At 45.7% G+C, this 22,717-nt stretch overlaps 1 protein-coding gene across 1 annotated transcript; it reads left to right on the plus strand.

The window, feature by feature from the left end:
• The first annotated feature begins 10,355 nt into the window (after positions 1 to 10,355).
• Positions 10,356 to 15,871, plus strand: LOC123057824 (polyadenylate-binding protein 3-like). The gene is made up of 7 exons (XM_044480707.1): positions 10,356 to 10,584; positions 13,312 to 14,087; positions 14,160 to 14,225; positions 14,329 to 14,418; positions 14,883 to 14,975; positions 15,277 to 15,462; positions 15,638 to 15,871. Exons 1-7 carry the CDS (start codon positions 10,356 to 10,358, stop codon positions 15,869 to 15,871), a joined length of 1,674 nt encoding a protein of 557 aa, XP_044336642.1.
• Positions 15,872 to 22,717: the final 6,846 nt, after the last annotated feature.

Genomic DNA, 22,717 nt, shown 5'->3' on the forward strand with positions numbered 1-22,717 from the left:
TATGCCTAGCTAGGGGCGTTAAACGACATCGCTTGTTGGGAGGCAACCCAATTTTATTTTTATTCCTTGCTTTTTGCTCCTGCTTAGTAATAAATAAATTATTTAGACTCTGTTTTGGTTGTGTTTTTTGTGTTTAATTAGTGTTTGTGCCAAGTAGAACTGTTGGGAAGACTTGGGGAAAGTCTTGTTGAACTTGCTGTAAAAAACAGAAACTTTAGCGCTCACGAGAACTGCTGTCATTTTATTTGAAGAGTGATATTTAGTTAATTCTTTTTGCAGATGATTAGTAGATAAATTCCTCACGTCCAGAAATTTATTTTAGAATTTTTGGGGTTCCAGATCTTGTGCTAGCTACAGATTACTACAGACTGTTCTGTTTTTGACAGATTCTGTTTTTCGTGTGTTGATTGCTTATTTTGATGAATCTATGGTTAGTAAAATAGTTTATAATCCATAGAGAAGTTGGAATACAGTAGGTTTAACACCAATATAAATAAAGAATGAGTTCATTACAGTACCTTGAAGTGGTCTTTTGTTTTCTTTCGCTAACGGAGCTCACGAGTTTTCTAATTTAAGTTTTGTGTTGTGAAGTTTTCAAGTATTGGGTGAATTCTTGTGATGGATTATGGAACAAGGAGTGGCAAGAGCCTAAGCTTGGGTATTCCCCGGAAGGCATCCCCTCTTTCGCCCACTTCCATCGGTAATTTACTTGGAGCTATATTTTTATTCACCAACATGATATGTGTTTTGCTTGGAGCGTCTTGTATTATTTGTGTCTTTGTGTCTTAGTATGCCACAATCATCCTTTCTGTACACCTTTTGAGAGAGCCATACATGAATTAAAATTTGATAGAATACTCTATGTGCTTCACTTATATCTTTTGAGCTATGTAGTTTTGCTCTATATGCTTCACTTATATCTTTTGAGCGTTATAATTTTGCTCTATGTGCTTCACTTAGATCTTTTAGAGCACGGTGGTGGATTTGTTTTAAAGAAACTATTGATCTCTCATGCTTCACTTAAATTATTTTGAGAGTCCCTTAATATCATGGTAATTTGCTTAATAATAATATGCTTGGTATTCAAGATTTGTGAAACTTTCTTTTGAGTGTGTTGAATACTAAGAAAAGATTGAAGCATGATAATTGTTTTGAGATATGGAGGTGACAATATTAAAGTCATGCTAGTTGAGTAGTTGTGAATTTAAAGAATACTTGTGTTAAAGTTTGTGATTCCCGTAGCATGCATGTATGGTGAACCGTTGTGTGATGAAGTCGGAGCATGATTTATTTATTGATTGTCTTCCTTATGAGTGGCGGTCGGGGACGAGCGATGGTCTTTTCCTACCAATCTATCCCCCTAGGAGAATGCGCGTAATACTTTGCTTTGATAACTTCTAGATTTTTGCAATAAGTATATGAGTTCTTTATGACTGATGTTGAGTCCATGGATTATACGCACTCTCACCCTTCCACCTTTGCTAGCCTCTCTAATACCGCACACTTTTCGCCGGTATCATACACCTACCATATACCTTCCTTAAAACAGCCACCATACCTACCTATTATGACATTTCCATAGCCATTCCGAGATATATTGCCATGCAACTTTCCACTGTTCCATTTATTATGACACACTCCATCATTGTCATATTGCATATTCCGGTACACCGCCGGAGGCATTCATATAGAGTCATATTTTGTTCTAAGTATTGAGTTGTAATTGTTGAGTTGTAATAAAAATAAAAGTGTGATGATCATCATTATTAGAGCATTGTCCCAGTGAGGAAAGAATGATGGAGACTATGATTCCACCATAAGTCGGGATGAGACTCCGGATGAAAAATAAAATAAATAAAAAAAGAGGCCAAAGAAGCCCAAATAAAAAGAGGCCATAAAAAAAGAGAAAAGTCCCAAATAATAAAAAAATGAGAGAAAAAGAGAGAAGGGACAATGTTACTATCCTTTTACCACACTTGTGCTTCAAAGTAGCACCATGATCTTCATAGTAGAGAGTCTCTCATGTTATCACTTTCATATACTAGTGGGAATTTTACATTATAAGAACTTGGCTTGTATATTCCAGTGATGGGCTTCCTCAAATTGCCCTAGGTCTTCATGAGCAAGCAAGTTGGATGCACATCCACTTAATTTCTTTTTGAGATTTCATATACTTATAGCTCTAGTGCATCTGTTGCATGGCAATCCCTACTCACTGACATTGATATCTATTGATGGGCATCTCCATAGCCCGTTGATACGCCTAGTTGATGTGAGACTATCTTATCCTTTTTGTCTTCTCCACATCCACCATTCTATTCCACCTATAGTGCTATATCCATGGCTCACGCTCATGTATTGCGTGAAGATTGAAATAGTTTTGAAAAAGTTAGAGTATGAAACAATTGCTTGGCTCGTCATCGGGGTTGTGCATGATTTAAATACTTTGTGTGGTGAAGATAGAGCATAGCCAGACTATATGATTTTGTAGGGATAACTTTCTTTGGCCATGTTATTTTGAGAAGACATAATTGCTTTGTTACTATGCTTGAAGTATTATTATTTTTATGTCAATATAAACTTTTGTCTTGAATCTTTCGAATCTGAATATTCATATCACAATTAAGAAGATTTGCATTGAAATTATGCCAAGTAGCACTCCGCATAAAAAATTCTCTTTTTATCATTTACCTACTCGAGGACGAGCAGGAATTAAGCTTGGGGATGCCTGATACGTCTCCAACGTATCTATAATTTTTGATTGCTCCATGCTATATTATCTACTGTTTTGGACTATATTGGGCTTTATTTTCCACTTTTATATTATTTTTGGGACTAACCTATTAACCGGAGGCCCAGCCCAGAATTGCTGTTCTTTTGCCTATTTCAGTGTTTCGAAGAAACGGAATATCAAACGGAGTCCAAACGGAATGAAACCTCCGGGAACATGATTTTCTCACCGAACGTGATCCAGGAGACTTGGACCCTACGCCAAGGCATCAGAGAGGCGGTCACGAGGGTGGGGGGCGCGCCCCCCTAGGGCGCGCCCCCTGCCTCGTGGGCCCCTCGATGCTCAACCGACGTACTTCTTCCTCCTATATATACATATGTACCCCCAAACGAACAGGAACGGAGCCAAAAACCTAATTCCACCGCCGCAACTTTCTGTATCCACGAGATCCCATCTTGGGGCCTGTTCCGGAGCTCCGTCGGAGAGGGCCGTCATCACGGAGGGCTTCTACATCATCATAGCCTCTCCGATGAAGTGTGAGTAGTTTACCTCAGACCTTCGGGTCCATAGTTAGTAGCTAGATGGCTTCTTCTCTCTTTTTGAATCTCAATACAAAGTTCTCCCCCTCTTGTGGAGATCTATTCGATGTAATCTTCTTTTTGCGGTTTGTTTGTTGAGACCGATGAATTGTGGGTTTATGATCAAGTCCATCTATGAATAATAGTTGAATCTTCTCTGAATTCTTTTATGTATGATTGGTTATCTTTGCAAGTCTCTTCGAATTATCCGTTTGGTTTAGCCAACTAGATTGGTAGTTCTTGCCATGGGAGAAGTGCTTAGCTTTGGGTTCGATCTTGCGGTGTCCTTTCCCAGTGACAGAAGGGGCAGCAAGGCACGTATTGCATCGTTGCTATCGAGGATAACAAGATGGGGTTTATTTCATATTGCATGAATTTATCTCTCTACATCATGTCATCTTGCTTAAGGCGTTACTATGTTTTAACTTAATACTCTAGATGCATGCTGGATAGCGGTCGATGAGTGGAGTAATAGTAGTAGATGCAGAATCATTTCGGTTTACTTGTCACGGACGTGATGCCTATATACATGATCATGCCTAGATATTCTCATAACTATGCTCAATTCTGTCAATTGCTCAACAATAATTTGTTCACCCACCGTAGAATACTTATGCTCTTGAGAGAAGTCACTAGTGAAACCTATGGCCCCCGGGATCTATTCTCATCATATCAATCTCCATCACTTTAATCTTGCTTTGCTTTTTTACTTTGCCTTTACTTTTTATTTTGCATCTTTATACCAAAAATACCAAAAATATTATATCTATCAGATCTCACTCTCGTAAGTGACCGTGAAGGGATTGACAACCCCTAATCACGTTGGTTGCGAGTAGCTATCATTTTGTGCAGGTACGAGGGACTTGAGCGTGGCCTCCTACTGGATTGATACCTTGGTTCTCAAAAACTGAGGGAAATACTTACACTACTTTGCTGCATCATCCCTTCCTCTTTGGGGAAAACCAACGCAAGCTCAAGAGGTAGTAGTGATCTCCATCTCTGAAGCACCACCATGATCACCATCGTCACCGGCGCGACACCTTGATCTCCATCATAGCATCATTGTCGTCTCGCCAATCTTATGCTTCTACGACTATCGCTACTGCTTAGTGATAAAGTAAAGCATCACAGGGCGATTGCATTGCATACAATAAAGCGACAACCATATGGCTCCCGCCAGTTGCCGATAACTCGGTTACAAAACATGAACATCTCATACAATAAAATTTAGCATCATGTCTTGACCATATCACATCACAACATGCCTTGCAAAAACAAGTTAGACGTCCTCTACTTTGTTGTTGCAAGTTTTACGTGGCTGCTACTAGGCTTAGCAAGAACCGTTCTTACCTACGCATCAAAACCACAATGATAGTTCGTCAAGTTGGTTTTGTTTTAACCTTTGCAAGGACCGGGCATAGCCACACTCGGTTCAACTAAAGTTGGAGAAACTGACACCCGCCAGTCACCTGTGTGCAAAGCACGTTGGTAGAACCAGTCTCGGGTAAGCGTATGCGTAATGTTGGTCCAGGCCGCTTTATCCAACAATACCACCGAACCAAAGTATGACATGCTGGTAAGTAGTATGACTTATATCGCCCACAACTCACTTGTGTTCTACTCGTGCATATGACATCTACGCATAAAACCTAGCTCGGATGCCACTGTTGGGGAGCGTAGTAATTTCAAAAAAATTCCTACGCACACGCAGGATCATGGTGATGCATAGCAACAAGAGGGGAGAGTGTTGTCTACGTACCCTCGTAGACCGTTCGCGGAAGCGTTATATCAACGTGGTTGATGTAGTCATACGTCTTCACGATCTGACCGATCCAAGTACCGAAACCACGGCACCTCCGAGTTCTACACACATTCGGCTCGGTGACGTCCTCGCCTTCTCGATCCAGCAAGAGGGGCGAAGTAGTAGATGAGTTCCCGCAGCACGACGGCGTGGTGACAGTGTTGGTGAAGAACAATCTCCGCAGGGCTTCGCCTAAGCACTACGAAAACTATGACGGAGGACAAACTAGAGGGGACGGGGTTGCCGGCACATGGCTTGGTGTTTCTTGATGTGTCTTGGGTGCTAGCCCTACCCCTCTATTTATATATTGAGCCTTGGGGTCGAAACTTGGAGTAAAATCCTCCACAAAGTCGGTTTCACCCGAAACGCAAGAGTCCTTCTCGGACTCCAGGGCCAGATGCCAGGGTTCTCGGCGTCTGGACCCAGACGCCAGGGACCCTGGCGTCTGGCCCCTGGACTCTGCAAAACTTCCTTTTGCGCTTTCCAAAAACCTTGTGGGCTTTCCCCTTTGGCCCAAATAAAGTGTTCTCGTACCACTAGTAGATAAAGGGCCTTTAGTCCCGGTTCTGGAACCGGGACTAAAGGGTCGTTACTAAATCCTCCCCCTTTAGTCCCGGTTCTTATACGAACCGGGACTAAAGGCCCTCCACGTGGCCGCTGCCTGGAGGTCCACCTTTAGTCCCGGTTGGTAACACCAACAGGTACTAAAGGAAATTTTATGATTTTTTTTGAAATTATTTTTGAATTTTTTTATTTTCAAATTTCTGAAATATTTTAACCTCTAATCTCTAATCACCCCTCATCACTGCTCAATTTAACCTCTAATCTCTAATCACCCCTCATCATTCCAAATCATCTAACTTCCCGGACGGTCATCCATCCTCTCACTACTCCAGCATGAGCACGCTTAACTTCCGGGTTCTATTCTCCCTCGTTTCCAAGTCTGCACTTGTTGTTTTCCTGACAATAGTAAAATGTCAATCCTATTAACCCTCAGGAATTTAGCTTGAGCATGAAGTCACACATTTTACTGTTTGAGTTTGAAACTATTGTTCTAAAAAACAATAATTATTTAGTAACAATAATATTTCTTGAATAAGTAGTTTGACCACAGTTTGACCATAGTTTGACCAGATTTAACCAAAATTCAAAAAACTGAAATAATTATTTAGTAACACTAATATTTCTTGAATAAGTAGTTTGACCATTGTTTGACCACAGTTTGACCATATTTGACCAAAATTCAAAAAAACTGAAATAATTATTTAGTAACACTAATATTCTTTAATAATTATTTAGCAACACTAATACTTCTTGAATAAGTAGTTTGACCAGATTTAACGAAAATACAAAAAAAACTGAAATTTGAGCATAACTTTTTTTCCTTTTAGAATTTGAGGATTCTAAAAATTTGCAAACAAGCCATAGGCTGTCAAAATCATATGCGGATTTTTGTGTTGAACATTTTGATATATTATACGTTTTTTTCCGACATCGTATGCAAAAGTTATAGCCGTTTTATGTTTTCCCTGCACTTTTGCAAAACATGTCCAAATTTAAGTTTTTAAATTTTCCTAACTAGTAGATGTAGTAATATAACTACCTCTCGAAGGATTTTATTTTTTGAAGTTTTTATCATTTTCTTTTGATTTTTTCAAAACAAAAAAGGCCATCCACTACGGGGGTGGGGTAGAGTTTGAAAATGGGACCTTTAGACCTGGTTTGAGACACAAACCGGGACTAAAGGGCATCGCACCCTTTAGTCCCGGTTCGTGTCTCAAACCGGGACTAAAGGTCTAATCTTTAGTCACGGTTTGAGACACAAACCGGGACTAAAGGGCATCGCACCCTTTAGTCTCGGTTCGTGTCTTAAACCGGGACTAAAGGGCTCAGGTGAACCGGGACTAATGCCTTAGCCGCACGAACCGGGACCAATGCTCACATTAGTCTTAGTTCGTGATTGAACCGGGACTAATGTGAATATTGCCCTGTGACCAAAGCCCTGTTTTCTACTAGTGTACCCAAACATTTCGAGAAACATCCGGAACCCCTTCCGGTGAATTCCGGAACCCTTCCGGTGACCAAACACTACTATCCCATATATCAAACTTTATCTCCGGACCATTCCGGAGTTCCTCGTCATGTCTGTGATCTCTTCCCGGACTCCGAACAACATTTGGTCACCAACATACATAACTCATATAGTACTATATCGTCAACGAACGTTAAGCGTGCGCACCCTACGGGTTCGAGAACTATGTAGACATGACCGAGACACCTCTCTGGTCAATACCCAATAGCGGGACCTGGATGCCCATATTGGCTTCTACATATTCTACGAAGATCTTTATCGGTCAGACCGCATAACAACATATGTTGTTCCCTTTGTCATCGGTATGTTACTTGCCTCGAGATTTGATCGTCGGTATCTCAATACCTAGTTCAATCTCGTTACTAGCAAGTCTCTTTACTCGTTCTGTAATACATCATCCCGCAACTAACTCATTAGTTGCAATGCATGCTTGCAAGGCTTATAGTGATGTGCATTGCCGAGTGGGCCCAGAGATACCTCTCCGACAATCGGAGTGACAAATCCTAATCTCGAAATACGCCAACCCAACAAGTACCTTTGGAGACACCTGTAGAGCACCTTTATAATCACCCAGTTACGTTGTGACGTTTGATGGCACACAAAGTGTTCCTCCGGTAAACGGGAGTTGCATAATCTCATAGTCATAGGAACATGTATAAGTCATGAAGAAAGCAATAGCAACAAACTAAACGATCAAGTGCTAAGCTAACAGAATGAGTCAAGTCAATCACATCATTCTCCTAATGATGTGATCCCGTTAATCAAATGACAACTGATGTCTATGGTTAGCAAACTTAACCATCTTTGATCAATGAGCTAGTCAAGTAGAGGCATACTAGTGACACTCTGTTTGTGTATGTATTCACACATGTATTATGTTTCCGGTTAATACAATTCTAGCATGAATAATAAACATTTATCATGAAATAATAAAATAAATAATAACTTTATTATTGCCTCTAGGGCATGTTTACTTCACTTCAAATTTATTATATCCATTGGAGTTCGCTCCACATAAGGATGGTGTTATCCGCATATTGGAGGTGCGAGACTCCACCTACTGCAATCAAGTGGGCCACCACCGCACATAGATGGCCAACACATCTCACTTTATACATAATGGCTGCTGAGCCATCAACAACAATATTAAACAAGAACAGAGAGAGTGGGTCATCTTGCCTCACCCCCTCTCGAGTGCTTAAAAAATGGGTCTGTCTCCATATTAATGTTGATGGCAGTGTGCCCACTACTAACAAGCTGCATAATGCGGGTAACCCATCTATGGTTGAACCCTTTGCACTCAAGGGAATCTTGTGTAGAAATCCCAACTAAGCGTATGATAAGCCTTATTGAAATCAATCTTGAAAAAGACCTCCTTTTGACGTTTAGTCTTAACCTCGTGAATGATTTCATGTAGTGCCAGTAGCCCATCATGAATTAGATCACCCTTAATGAAGGCGACTGGTTTGGATTGGTAATTCGAGCTACTATAGGTGTCGCCCCAATGGCGTGCGCCTTGGCTAGGATGCGGGAGATCACGTTAATAACCGTGATCGGTCGAAACTGGCGAATGTCCGTCACCCCAACTACTTTGGAGGTCAACATAACCACTTCATAGTTAAGGCAGGATGTGTCGAGCACCCCTTTATAGAAATCCTAGAATATAACCATCGCCATCCTTTAACGACCTTCCAGAATTTCATAAAAAATTCGGACAGGAAGCCCAGCCGGGCCCATGGCTGAGTCGGGTTTCATCGAGTTCAATGGCGCTTCAACTTCAGCCACTGAAAAGGGCTCCATGAGCCTCAGACACCCCCCTAGAGACCCTCATCTCGAAGGGCCATACATCCTCCCGAAGACTCACCCCAGCCCATTGTTGACCGTTGAAAAGGTTTTCATATAAACCATCAACGTGAGAGTGGATCTCCACCTTGTCCTGAAGCATCGTGGGACCATCCCAAAGGACCACATTTGAGGATTGACGATGACGGCTGTTGGCAATAGCCTGGAAGTTCACCCGTAAATGTCAAATTTAAACGGCCTCGAAGACAACAGTAAATCTCCTCGTTTCGGAACAACGTCATGAGGCTATCCTCGAGAGCATATCTCTCCATCCATTCCTCCGGATCCAGACCCACCGTGGTTGGCCTATCATCAAAGGACTGGATGGCCACAAGGAGCTCCGCCTTGCAGGTCCTCAAGTCTCGCCCAGTTTGGACCCCTAACCCCGCGTGAATTACCTCGATAACTTGGTATAGTGATGCCAAGTGTATAACACCGACATCGATCGGTTGGGGAGTCCAGCGCCTCGAACCACTACTTGACCGCCTTGGCAAAACCCGGCTGGCATAGCTAGAACAACTCGAAATGAAACCGTGGCGGCGACCGAGGACTAGTTTCCCTGGATGACACCAAGGGGACATGATCTGACCAGTGGCAGTGCCAGCACCAGGAGGCTGTGCGTTCAAATGCACCAATCTTTTTGTAATGTCTTATTTTCTTGTATAAATATGAACAAAATTAAGTTTGCAATAAAAAAAAGTTATGGGGGACCCAACCTTAGTCAGTAGTCACTGCTCGAAGAGCTGCTAGGGGAAATTTATGTTCCCTTCAAATGCAACACTCATAGTATCATAGTGCTAAACTCTGATCTTTGTCTATTTTGCTCTTTGAAATTTGTTGAACGCCATGTTCAAAATGCTGAGCTGACAACTTGACGCTCGATCCAGGTTAGTATCTCTCCCTCTCTTTTTTTTTGCTGGGAATCCAGTTTAGTATCTCAAACATTAAATGGTAGTGATATATGGCCCTGGAAACTGATCGAACGAACTAATTCCTATAGTAGTATATGTGGACCCAATCAATCTCTAGTGTGCAGATATCTCCATCAAAAATACACTCGTCTTCTCGAGCACAAAATTAATGCCCAATACTTATCATTATACAAAGAAAGGAAGTAATTAATGCCTCAATTAGTGAGAAGCGAGTCGAGAGCATATCCATCCAAGAGCGTTCACCTATAAAAGCATCCCTGCTCGATGAATCCATCCTGTGCCTTCCGAGACTGTATTCCGTTGCCTTGTGAGCCAGCACTCTTGCTCGATCAATCGATCGATCCTGTGCCCGGCCACTGGTTGGCAACCATCTTAGGCAATGGCAGGTCGCCCGTTGCTGGCCCCGGCCGTCACGCTGCGTCCTCCTGGACCAGCGTTGGGCTCGTGGGCCTCGCTATACGTCGGCGACCTCGATGATGGCGTGGCGGAGGGGCACCTCTATGCCCTGTTCTGCAAGGTGGGGCCCGTGGCGTCCCTCCGTATATGCCGGGACGTCACTGGCAGGTCACTTGGGTACGCCTATGTGATTTTCTACAGTCGTGAGGACGGTGAGTGTGTCTTCATCTCTTTTTTTTTCGGGGTTGTCTTCGTCTCTTTACATGTTCATCTAATCAGGCTTGGATCCGGGATACAAAGAACCTACAAGGTTGTGTGGTTATAGATCTATTTGGTTACGAAGTCTGTGATTTACTAGATTTCCCATACAAGATGTGGCACAACATGGTTGAAGTTCTATTTTGGCATTTTCTTGTTCTGGTCAACCGAGGCGAGGGTCTTTTGATGAAACGTGCGTAGATAGTGTGTTGACCTGCAGTATGTAGAACAACGTGTCACTAACATGAGGAGTGTCGGAATCCGTAACCGATTCGGGTTTGTGTAATCTGGTGCTATCGGAATCGGTCTCGGAATAGGATAAATGATTGGCAAAAGCAAATGGACACACACATTGGTTGCAATTAAACGTGTGTTTACCTACATGCCATATATTTCTGTCATAGAAGAAATTGACATGTTCCTATTATTGGTGATGTCTTTCTTATTCAGGTCGTAACACTTGAGAATTGAATCGCAAGTTGAATTGTAGTTTGTTGTTAAGTTAGGTTGGTTGTTTTCAAATTAGCCAACATTAATTGCTGTTTGTGTCTGAGTGAAAGGCTTCATACACTGCTTGTGTTTATTATGAACAGAAGAGAATAGGAATTTGGGCTAAAATCCTATTAAGAGTTCTCCATAGATTGTGCACCATGGGGTAGAAAATCGCCGTAGATAATATAGTGTTGTCGGAATCCGACTCAGAACCGGATGTATGATTTGGGAAAAATAAGTAGACACACACAATTCTTCCAATTAATATGTGTTTATCTGTTCGCTGAGTTGTCTATCTTATTTATGTTGTAACATTTGGGAGTTGAATCGTTAGCGAGAGGAATTAGTTTTTATTAAATTAGGTCGCATGACTTGTTTTCAAGTCAGCCAAGATTGATCATTGTTACCAATGAGGGAATGACTTCATAGATTGCATTTGGCGATTAGGAAGAGAATGGAATTTTGACTGAATCTCGGTAAGACTTCTTTATAGATTGGGTTTATGCACATTCCATAAGAAAACCAAGACCCTTGCTTCGATAGATCACAACAAGAAATATAACTTCAATGCACTATAGATTAGGAAGAGAATGGAATCAGCAGTTTGCAGATTGGGAAGAGAATGGAATCAGCAACTTGTAGAACATGTTGCTTAGCACTGACATCGGTGTTAGAATCTGTAATCGATTCGGGTTTCCAATATGGCACAAAATCTTAGTGGAAACAAATGCTCTCAGAATACGACTTAGAGTCGGATGTATGATTCAGAAAAGTCAAGTAGGCACACACACCAGTTGTAATTAATGTGTTTTTATCTACCTATATATTTTTGTCACAAACTAAATGTTCCCATTATTGTTGATGTCTATCTTACTTACGCCGCAATACTTGGATTGAATCGTCAGCGAGAGTAATTTTAGTTTTTTGTGAACTTTGGGTTGGTTTGTTTCAAATTAGCTAACATTATTTGTTGATTCCATCTGTGTTTATGGCTTCATAGATTTCTTCTGGTCATTACGAATAGAAAATAATAGAATTTGGGTAAAATTCGACGCGGATAATAATGTTGCCGAATATGTCAGAATCCGAGTCAAAATCGGATATATAATTTTGAAAAAGATAGTAGGCACACACAATTATTATTTCAATTAATGCATTTTTTCTACTTGCGGGATTCTGTCATAAACAAAATGTTATGTTCATATTATCGGCGTCGTCTATCTTACTTACAATCTAACTTTTGGGAGTTGAATTGGTTTGCGAGAGAAAATTTAGCTCTTTGTTAAATTGGGCCACACGGTTTATTTATAAGATAGCCAATATTTGTAGATTGCACATGGGAATTAAGAACATAAGAGAATGGAAGTAGAGCTTAAATTTCCTATGATTTCATTGTAGATTGTGCACCATGCATGGTGTAGAACATCATCATGGAAGTTAACATTGTCACAATCCGACTCGGACTCGGATGTGCATATGATTAGGAAAAAACAAATAGCTAAACAAGAATTTGGTTACAATTAATGTGTGTCTATGTTCTTATTTCTTTCTATCTAAACAAAAGGACATGTTTCTGTTATTGGTGTTGTTTATCCTTTTTATGGTGTAACATTTGGGAGTTGACTTGGTTAGTGAGTGATTTTTTTTAAAGTTTAGTCCATGCAGTTTGTTTTATAGTTTAACAAATATTCATTGTTGTTTCTATTGATTCCTTCATAAGTTGGTGTGGCAATTTGGAAAATACAAACAAGATGGAACTGAATGTGGGTTAAAAGTTCGTTAAGAATTTTTCTAGTTTGTGCACAATGGTGTTGAAACGTGCTACATTACACTAGGTAGATTGTATGATCATGATGCCCCATGGATTTCATAGTTAACCTATTCAAATATTCATTAGTTTATCCGTGCTCCACGCTGCCAAATTAGTGAAGAGCAAAATTGTACATAGTTCAAATTGGATATTAGCTTTGCATATCGGACATCCGATAACTGTCTGTTCGATGAACATCCAGTCATATATAATACACCATGTTCTATCGTGGTCAATTATACATATACATACCATACCTACACTATTGTTTTCACCTTAACCTGATTTCTTTTTCTTTGCATGTTTGCTTGCCCTACTAGAGGATTTGAGTTTAATACCACAATTACCTCTAATAATTTTGTATGTGATTGTTTTGCAGCCAAACATGCATTAGACTCTTTAAATTTTACCCCTGCCAACGGGAAGCATATTCGAGTTATGTTCTCGAATAGGGACCCAACGCTGCGATTGAGTGGAAAGGCCAATATATTCATAAAAAATCTTGTGCCAAATATTGATGGCAAGAGCTTGAGTGATATGTTTGGTCAGTATGGCACTATACTATCATGCAAAGTGGCCACTCACTTTAATGGTCAATCAAAAGGGTACGGATTTGTTCAGTTTGCGGACGAGACATCTGCCAATGATGCCATCGACAGCTTGAATGGCAAGTTGGTGAATGGCAAACGAATTTTTGTAGGTCTCTTCATTCGTCGGCAGGAGAGGCAGCCAAATATCAGCTTGAGTAATTATACAAATGTATATGTGAAGAACTTGCCAAAGGAATTCACTCACAATGACCTTCTGCAAGAGTTTGGTCCATTCGGTACAATTACTAGCGCTGTAATCATGAGAGATAATGATGGAATATCCAAATGCTTCGGTTTCGTTAACTATGGGGAATCAGAATGTGCTGTAGAAGCTGTGAAAATTCTTAATGGGAAGAAGATTAAGGATACAATTTTGTATGTGGGAAGAGCTCAGAAAAAGTCAGAAAGAGAAGCAGAACTGAAAGAAAACTTTGAGTGTGCGAGAAATGAGAAATTCAAAAAGTTTGAAGGGCTCAATCTATACGTGAAGAATCTAGATGATAGTATTAATGATCTAAATCTTAGAGGGTTATTTGAAGTTTTTGGTGAGATAGGATCATGCAAGGTACTTCTCTCTTTATTTGCTAGCTAATTCTGTTTCTTAATATCATGGCTCACCTTCTTAACATTTTGTTAGGTTATGGTTGATTCACAAGGAAGGAGCAAGGGTTATGGCTTTGTGTCATTTACAACTATTGAAGCTGTCCACAAGGCTGTAAGTAACATGGTTTAGTTGTATGCAAACCTGCCCAATGCATCCAGTTGACTAGTTTAGATTATTAAATCATCTTTAATCAATGTGGTAGATTGACGGGATGAACAGGAAGATAGTCGGCAAAAAGCCATTGTATGTTGGTGTAGCTCAACGCAAAGAGGAAAGACGAGCGATGCTAGTGGTAAGTCTTTCCCAAGTGATCATTTTGTACATTAGGTGCCTTCTGCTGATAAGTGATAAGTACTGACTTCTTTTAATTAATCTTAAATGCTGATAAGTGCTGTTTGAGTTCTAATATTGCTATGTGTCCATGTCTACTACATGTCCAATTATTCACGTATTATTTGTTTCATTTTTACACATATCTGATGAACTAAAAGAAACTCTGTTCAGTTATAAATAAGTTGTATATTGTCCCATCCTAAGAATAACATAAACTGAGAATCAATGTGGATGAGTGTTAACAAAATGGTTATTTATTTACCGTCCAAATAAAGTTAAGTAAAACAGGTTCTCTCTTGTCACCTGTGTGTCACTGAATATTTGAACATTAGATCTGCAACTGTTTCAAGAATATAAACAAGGAACACAGCACAAGCTTAATGCTACCGACATTGTTTCTAGGCACACTTTGCTCGTATTCAGAACACAGGAGTTCTAGCACCCGCAGTACCACAAAATTTTGCTCCCCGTCAGTTCTACGTCGGTCCAGGAGTGCCTGGCATGTTCCCACCACAGGTTCGTGCAGGCTTCGGGTATCAACAATTCCCACAACAACATTTCAGTCCTTGGGTTCCTAGCGGCATGACGCCATATACGTATAACATGCCGAGGCCACTACACCATGCTTGGCGTGGTGTGCATCAAGAAATCAATCTACACTGACAGGTATTATGGCATGAGAGATGAACATTTTTTGACTTCATTTTTTTAATCCTTAATGCATCAGCTACTCTTGCAAAGGTCATCCAGCCGTGCCCATGTTCAGATTATCTCACAAGTAGTCAATTCACCTGACTTTCTTGCTTTTACAATGCAGATGGTGTACCCAAATACCAACCAAGCCTTCACATACATGCCAAATTCTATGAATGTGAATGCCAACTCTGTGATGGTTCCCCCGGGCTTCGCACAAACTGATAGTACTGTCTCTACTCCATCTGTTCCAAGCAAGAACACCACCACCACTGCTGTAGATTCTTCTTACCTGGAGAAACAACATCCCGTAAGGACAGTGGAATTATATTAGGACGTGCTAATTTCACAGTTACAAATTTTACTTGGCATGCATGTTTATATATTAGCCATTTATGTCAATGAAGGGTGAATTTTTAGTTTGGTCGTATACTTTGTTTATCTTGCAGATTCAAGACGAGAAATTGTACCCACTGGGTGAACAGCTTGAGCCAGAATTAGGAGGGAAGGTGACAGGGATACTGGGTGAGGCAATGGAAGCTCTACAAGGAAGGAAACTGGAAGAGGCCAGGGATACTGTTGACCTCGCAACCATACCATCATCATCGACCTTGAGTGTTAGCAGAGATGCTATTGACCCCGCTTCGACAGCGTCGTCCTCGAGTGCTTCCGCTGACGGTGCTAACCTTGCTCCGTCACCATCATCCTCGAGTGCTTGAACGCTGGTTCCTAACATCTCTGTCGACCTGAAATTTAGATGGTTGGATAATGTTTAAGAAGATTCCTGGTTTGATGTTGCTTCATGATATTTTCGGTCATGAGTTTTATTCTTGTTTGTTTGTTTGTTCTTAGGTTAAAGTGCAACTGCATTTTCCCCAATATTTAGGATAACTTCATCAAATAAAAAATTAGACAGTGCCCTCTTCCTTTGGCAGTGATCCTAGTTACTTCCAATATTACGTAAAAGATATAATAGTTTAACGATATCTGTTTAACAATTCATGATGGCCTCACAAAACACACACACACAAACCAACCAAAAGTGCAAATAGGGTGTTATGGCAAATAGCTTCAGCCTCTAAATCAGCTAAATTGATGCTAAACAGGGGCTTAATTGCGCTAAAACTGCTAAGTAGTATATGGAGATGTCGTTTACATGGACAACTAGCATTTGCTTTTCTCTTCTACAACTATTTTCTCCTAATCTTTTGTAAGTTCATATATTACTAATGTTCAACTCATCTACCCGGGGAAAAGGCCCTCTCCTCCATGACAGAACGAAAATCCTGAGCCCCCTCGCCGCGCCGTACAACGCCCCAGGGTAGCTTGTGCCAAACGGTCAATGTGCCCGCGGGTTGCCTCAGGCGAAGGCGTCGGCGGCGTGTACCATGTGCAGTGGGATGCTAGGGGTGAGCGACCACAGGAATGTTTAGAGTATTGTGCACATCTCACAGATTGCTAGATGTTTCATGTGATGTAGAAGTACATATATGCATTCAAACTTGTCGATAGATGCATGGAAGAAACTACTTAAGAATTCTGAGGCATACAATGTGGAATTTGCAAGCTTCATCTCCGCAGGTGTATAGCACCATGCATGTGCCATCAAGCTTACGTAACCGTTGAATATGATTACGTCTAGCTCACCAAACAGCCCTGCGATGCAGGTATGCTGTGTTTCTTTCTCCTTCTCTTAAACACGTAATCCTTGAGCGCTGCAACCATAGCATCATTTCTCTGTAGAGAAGCTCATCAAGCTCATGCATCTTCTGCCGGATGAAACGATGATCGACATTGTTCTCTTGCAAGGATGCAAGTTCAGACCGGAGCCTCTCAATATCACGTAGCACATGCCCAAAGGTTTTACTGCTCCATTTCGAAAGATTCTACAGAGTTCCTTCAACGAGTTTGACACTGACTCCACTCCGCACCCATGTGTCGATGCACAAAATTAGGGGCTCTCCTTTTGCACCCCTTAACTTGTGCACAGGCAGTCAGAGCCGCGCCCACGGTCGCACTGAGCAGGGAAGAGGAGGGATGCCGGACGACAAGACAACCGAAGCAACGCCAAGACCAGAGACACAAAGAGCAAGGGAGCGAAGTCGACTCCCCCGGCAAGACTCTTGCCGGGGCAACCTCCGCAGCCCCGGCAAGAGCCTTGCCGGGGCAACTTGCCCTATGCCAGCTGAGCACGCCGCCCTTGAGCCAAGGGGTTCCAATGCCATCAACCGCATCGAAACCAAGGCTCGGGAGGCACCTCCATGGTGGCATGCAGATCTTTGTGGAGATCATAAATACACAAGAACAGATGAGAACCAAAAGACGACAATCCTTGGCGAGATCCTTGCCAAGGAAATCCATGTGACCCCCGGCAAGATCCTTGCCGGGGACGACCACGGTGCCACGGCAAGACCCTTGCCGGGCCCCCGGCAAGACCCTTGCTGAGGACATCTGCGGGGCCGCAGCCAGGCCCACGTCTGTCAAGACTCCACCACCGCTCCCATGCAGGTGCTAGCTCAACCAGTTGGGCAGGCGTCTACGTGGCAGCATGCGGCCTCCACACCGACTCAGCAAGCACCTACGTGGTGGCATGCAGATCTTTGTGAAGGCTCTGCCATCACGCCAGCCCAGCAGCCAGCCAACGTGGCGCTACAATGTCTCGTCGGCTCGGACGCGCGTCGGAGCCAGGCGAGGTGGCGACAGCTGGGACGAGCTTCCTTGTCATCCCCGATAAAGCAAGAGGGGCACGTCGGCAGCGCATTAAATGTGTTTGTCCGACGGTGCCAGAGGATAGACTCAGCCACGATACTCCTTTCCACCTCCTGTGTGCCACTATGGCAACCCCTTTTGTCTATAAAAGGAGGCCCGAGGCGTACTGGAGGAGGATTCGAATCTTTGGAACTAGGGACACACCGTAGCTAGTTCAAGAACTCAAGAACACTAAAATATACATCAAAGCAGGACTAGGGTATTACGCGTCTCCGCGGCCCAAACCTGGGTAAACGATCCTTGTGCTGACCCTCAGACCTGCTCTTTGCACAACTCTGCGCCCGCCAACCGTAGAAGGGATCCCAGTGATTCCATAGGTGTCGTTTCCACCGAGATCTTTGGCGCGTCACGTAGGGGGCGCGCAGTTGTGGAAATCTGGTCTGGTTGAAGCAGCGACTTCATCATGGTCGTCACTCCAAGGATGAAGACGACCAAACAAGTGGCGTCCTTGGTGGATGCAATGAACACTCGTGCAACAACAAATAAGCTAAGTCATGCAAAACTTTGAGCAATTCCTTTTTATATATAAGGTTATCATCCTCGACGATCTTGCCCTGTGTATGGAAAACCTGCACGCAATGGGGCCCTGCCACTATTGGCAACTCCCTCATTCTATTTCGAGACCACTCAATAGTTCTAGCGGCTGCGTCGAGAACGGCATGGTGACCTTCTGTGATTGGCAACGCTCTCGTTCTGTCTCGAATCCGCTCGACAGTTCGAGCGGCCGCGTTAAGAGTAGTGAGGTGGTTTGCCCGACATCAAGCACACCCTGCAGGCCATTGGGGATCCGTCATCGAGGCGCCGCGACCTGGGTTTTCGCACCGGCAAGCCTACCCGACTAACGTAGGGTGTACATACAAAGGGAGATCAAATGGGAAAATAACATGCATCATTTCAAAGCACTTCAGAGTTATACTACATCAATTGTTGCTGCGGTTCTAACTAAAGATAAAAATTGTCTTGGTTGTGAACCTGCAGCGGCGATAAGAAACGGGGTGCCTAGTCCCGGCGCTGGCCTTCTATCCTCCGAACGGAACTCCGTCGATGCGGCTGATGACGGGCTCGATACGCTCCTTGAGTGTCGCGGGTCCATGTCCTCCGGCAAGCTATCCAGCGCAGCTTTGAAGTTGAGGTCAGGGTTCCAGTACGCCACCTTGGTGAGGACCTTGGTCATGGCACCCCGGCAAAGCCTCCAGGCCTCATCAACCAGAGAGGCCGCCCTGTTAGAGCGGAACTGCTCCAGGGCCCCGAGAACACCCTCGAAGAACAAGGTCAGCCTGACATTGGGACTCACGTTCGGCTCCGGGACGTACCTCATGTTTGGCATCCCCATGGTAGCCAGCTGCGTGGTGATCCTACTGGCGATGTCGGTGAGGCGGCTGATCCAGAGGTTTTCTCCCTTCACAAAATCCTCGTGGTTGGCGGCTTCATTCTTCCGCAGCTGCCTCTCCTTCTCCAGATTCTTGGTTAGTGTCTCCTCCCGGGCCCTGACCTCCGACAGCGTACCCTCCAGACCCTCCAGCTTCAGCTTCAGGTCTTGGATGGAGTTGTTGGCCTTGGAGAGTAGCTCGGCCTTGCCGAGGACTGTGGCCTGCGCATCAGCCAAATCGCCTTTGGCCACGTCCCTCTCCCTCGTCAGCTCTAGGATCTGCTTCTTCAGCCCGTCCCGCTCCACCTCCAGCTCGTTCACCTTGCCAGCATGGACCTGGGCCTGAGCATTGAGTGCCTCCTCGTGCCTCTACTCCAGTTCCTGGGTCCGCTACACGACAAGCTCCTTGACCTCCTCGACCTTCCCGCGGAGTGTCACGGCGAGTTTCTCCTCGCGGGCGGCAAGGTCCTCCTCCTAGGAGTTCAGCGCGGCCTGGTGCTGGCGCCGAGCGGCCTCATCCTTGGCGGCCTGTTGTCTCGCTGCCTCCCGGGCCTTCTCGATATCGGCCTGCTTGATGACAAGCTCCAGCTTGCGCTCGGCCAGCAGATCCTAGGCGGTCTTCTGTTCCTCACAGGCCTGGCGGAACCAAGCCTGCGTCTCGGTGACGCACCCCTCGAGGTCCGCCTCTGCCTTGTCCACCGCCGCCATCCTGCACTTGGCCTTGTCCAGGCGGGCACGGTGAAGCGCCTGGAGCTTGTGGAAGTTGGCGCTCATGCCCTGGAGGAGCCGCTCTTCCTGGGAACCGCCGCCATCGGCGCTCAGTTCGTCAACGACCTCAAGCCCGGTGGCGGCAAGCACCTCGTCGTCGAACACCTCCCCCTCAGCGAGCGCCTTGGTGCTCGCCATCCATGGGAGGTGGACGAACAGGTCATCGCTCACCTTCAGGTACTTGCTCGAGCCAGACGCGGCGGAGGAGGAAGGATGGTCATCAACCACCTCCTCCTCGACAGCGGCCTTGCCGGCCTCCCCGGCCTTCCTGGCAGCGGCCTCGCCGGTCTCCCCGGCAGGCCCCTTGGCGGCGTCCTCAGCAGCGCCCTTGGCGGCCTCCTCAGCGGTGATCTTGTCGGCCTCGGCCACGGCATCCCTGGCAACCTCCTTGATGAAGGTGTCCACGTCCTTCGGGTCCGCCGAGGAAGGATCTGGATACCGAGAAAGGGAATTAGGCGAAGTCAAGACCAAAATTCAAAAGAAGAAAAACGAGCGGGGACAGAAGGCAAACAACTCACCCATGCCAAGCTGGGAAGAAGTGGCCCCCTCCCAACCAACGTTCGGTGCCAGGACGAAGCCGTCGGTGCCCAGGTTCGCCTCCTCCTCCTCCGTGCGCATGGGCTCGGTGCTTGGCGCCCTTGCTGGGGACGCCCCTCGGGGCGGCGTGGTTGATGGGGGTGGTGTGTTGGGGGTGGCCCTCAGTGACTCCTCCTGGTGCTGTCCTCCTCCTGCAACCACGGCAAGGTCAGCACCAAGAGATCGTGTCCCAGCACACATTGATGAGGAGTGAGTGATGAACGCATGCTGGGGGCTGCGCCGGGGGCTGATATCCGGGCTGCTCTCCACCACTAGCGGCGTACTCGAGGTGCCCGCCGGGGGCTGACCGCCTGTCAAGGCCCTGGCCATCTTTGCCACCCTCTGGGCCAGCGTCTCCATATCCCTGCAAAGATGAGGACAAGTCAAGACAAGTGGCACGATCTAAGGGGACGGAGATGACAAAAGACAATATACTTACTCATCCTCCGCCCTTTCTTCCGTTGCCTTCCTCTTCCTCCTCTGGCTAAGAGACCCGAAGTCGAAGATGACCTCCGTGTCGTCGCCTGCGGGAGGAGGGGAAGCGGGTGGAGACCGAGGACGCTTGGACGAAGAAGAGGCAGTCGCTTTCTTTTTCGCCACCACAGCCTTCACCACCATCCTCGCCGCCGCGGCCCTCGTTTGGCGCACGGACACCTCTTGGGTTTGTTGCGGTTACGTGGCCCTGCCGTGCCGGACCGGCTCACCAGAGCTGGCCTGCCACAGGACACGCCCTGTCCTCGTGGCTGGGGGGTCGACAGCCTCGACCTCCTCCCTGGAAGACTCATCGACCACATCTTCAATAAGAGGGGCCCCGGTGACGGCGCTGCTGGCCTCCCCAGCAGATTCCGCCCACTGGGCAAGCTCCTTCTCCTTCGCGGCCGCCGCGGCCTCGTCCTCCATGCCGCCAGCGCTGCCGGACTCCCTGGCGAGCTCTGCCTCCGCCGCCCTGGTGGCGATATAGTCCAGCTCCGCTTGGGTGGTGTCCTAGATGAGCAGCGGCTCTTCGCGGACGTACTTCTCCGACAAGGTGTCGAAGAACTTCTGCACCTGATCCGCCTCCGGCCCGACCCAATTTGGGTCAGGGTCGTGCGCATTACAGTCCGGCATCATGGCAATGATGTCGGTTTGGCGGGAGTTGTTGCTCAGCGGGACCACCCCCGCTGGCAACCCAAACAAGGGCCCTTGGAGACCTTGTTGGCCTTCGCGGCCTTGCTGGTCCTCTCGGCCCTGCCGTCGCGGTCCACGTCGAGCTGAAAAAGCCGCTGGCAAAAGTGGGCATGCCCCATCAACATGAAGTTGTGGTTCAAGCCGGGGCAAAGCCGCATGATGTCAGCTGCATTCCTGAAAAGCCAGGCCGGCCTCCCCTTGTTGTGCAGTGGAGCGATGCGGCGGCGGATGAAATCCGCCCCAATCATCTCCAGGGTGAGCCCGGCAACGGTGAGGCAATGGATCCTGGTAATGGTGACCGTGAGCTTCTCATCCTGGGCGTCGACATCGCCCCAGTCGTCTCTGCGAACCGGCGGCGCCTGGCGAACCTGGCAAAATTCCTGTGGGTCCTCCTCCTCAATCCAGCACCATCGGCTCCGCCACTCCTCCCACCTCTCCTTCTGAGCGCCCTCCGGATATGTCCCCTTCTCCTGGGTCCTTGGGATCCAGGCGACACAACCGGAGATGGCTCCTCCCTTCTGGATCCGAGGATAGAAGTGGTGGCGGAAAGCGCCGTGTTGGGATGCACTCCGGCAAAGCCCTCGCAGAGATGGGCGAAAAGGGCCATGCACGCCACGGCATTTGGAGTGAAATCCAGAAGGTCAAAGCCATAGGTGTGCATGCCATCATTGAAGAAATCAGAGAAAGGGGACAGAGGCCACAGGAAAAGTAGTCGACGAAGAATGGGTACCGATTCGGGCCGGCCTTGGCGAAATCAGTGGGGATGATGTGCGTGGCCGGATGCCTCGTCGTCTCCCCCTTCTTGCACTCCCACAGGGGCTTGAAGTTGTCCTAGAGATGGACCGCATCAACCGTCGAGGGAAAGTAGGCGAGCTGCGTCTGCCGCGCCGCCAACTCACTCTCCAGCGGCTCCTTC

Source organism: Triticum aestivum, chromosome 3A, assembly GCF_018294505.1.
Source record: "Triticum aestivum cultivar Chinese Spring chromosome 3A, IWGSC CS RefSeq v2.1, whole genome shotgun sequence".
NCBI lineage: Eukaryota > Viridiplantae > Streptophyta > Magnoliopsida > Poales > Poaceae > Triticum > Triticum aestivum.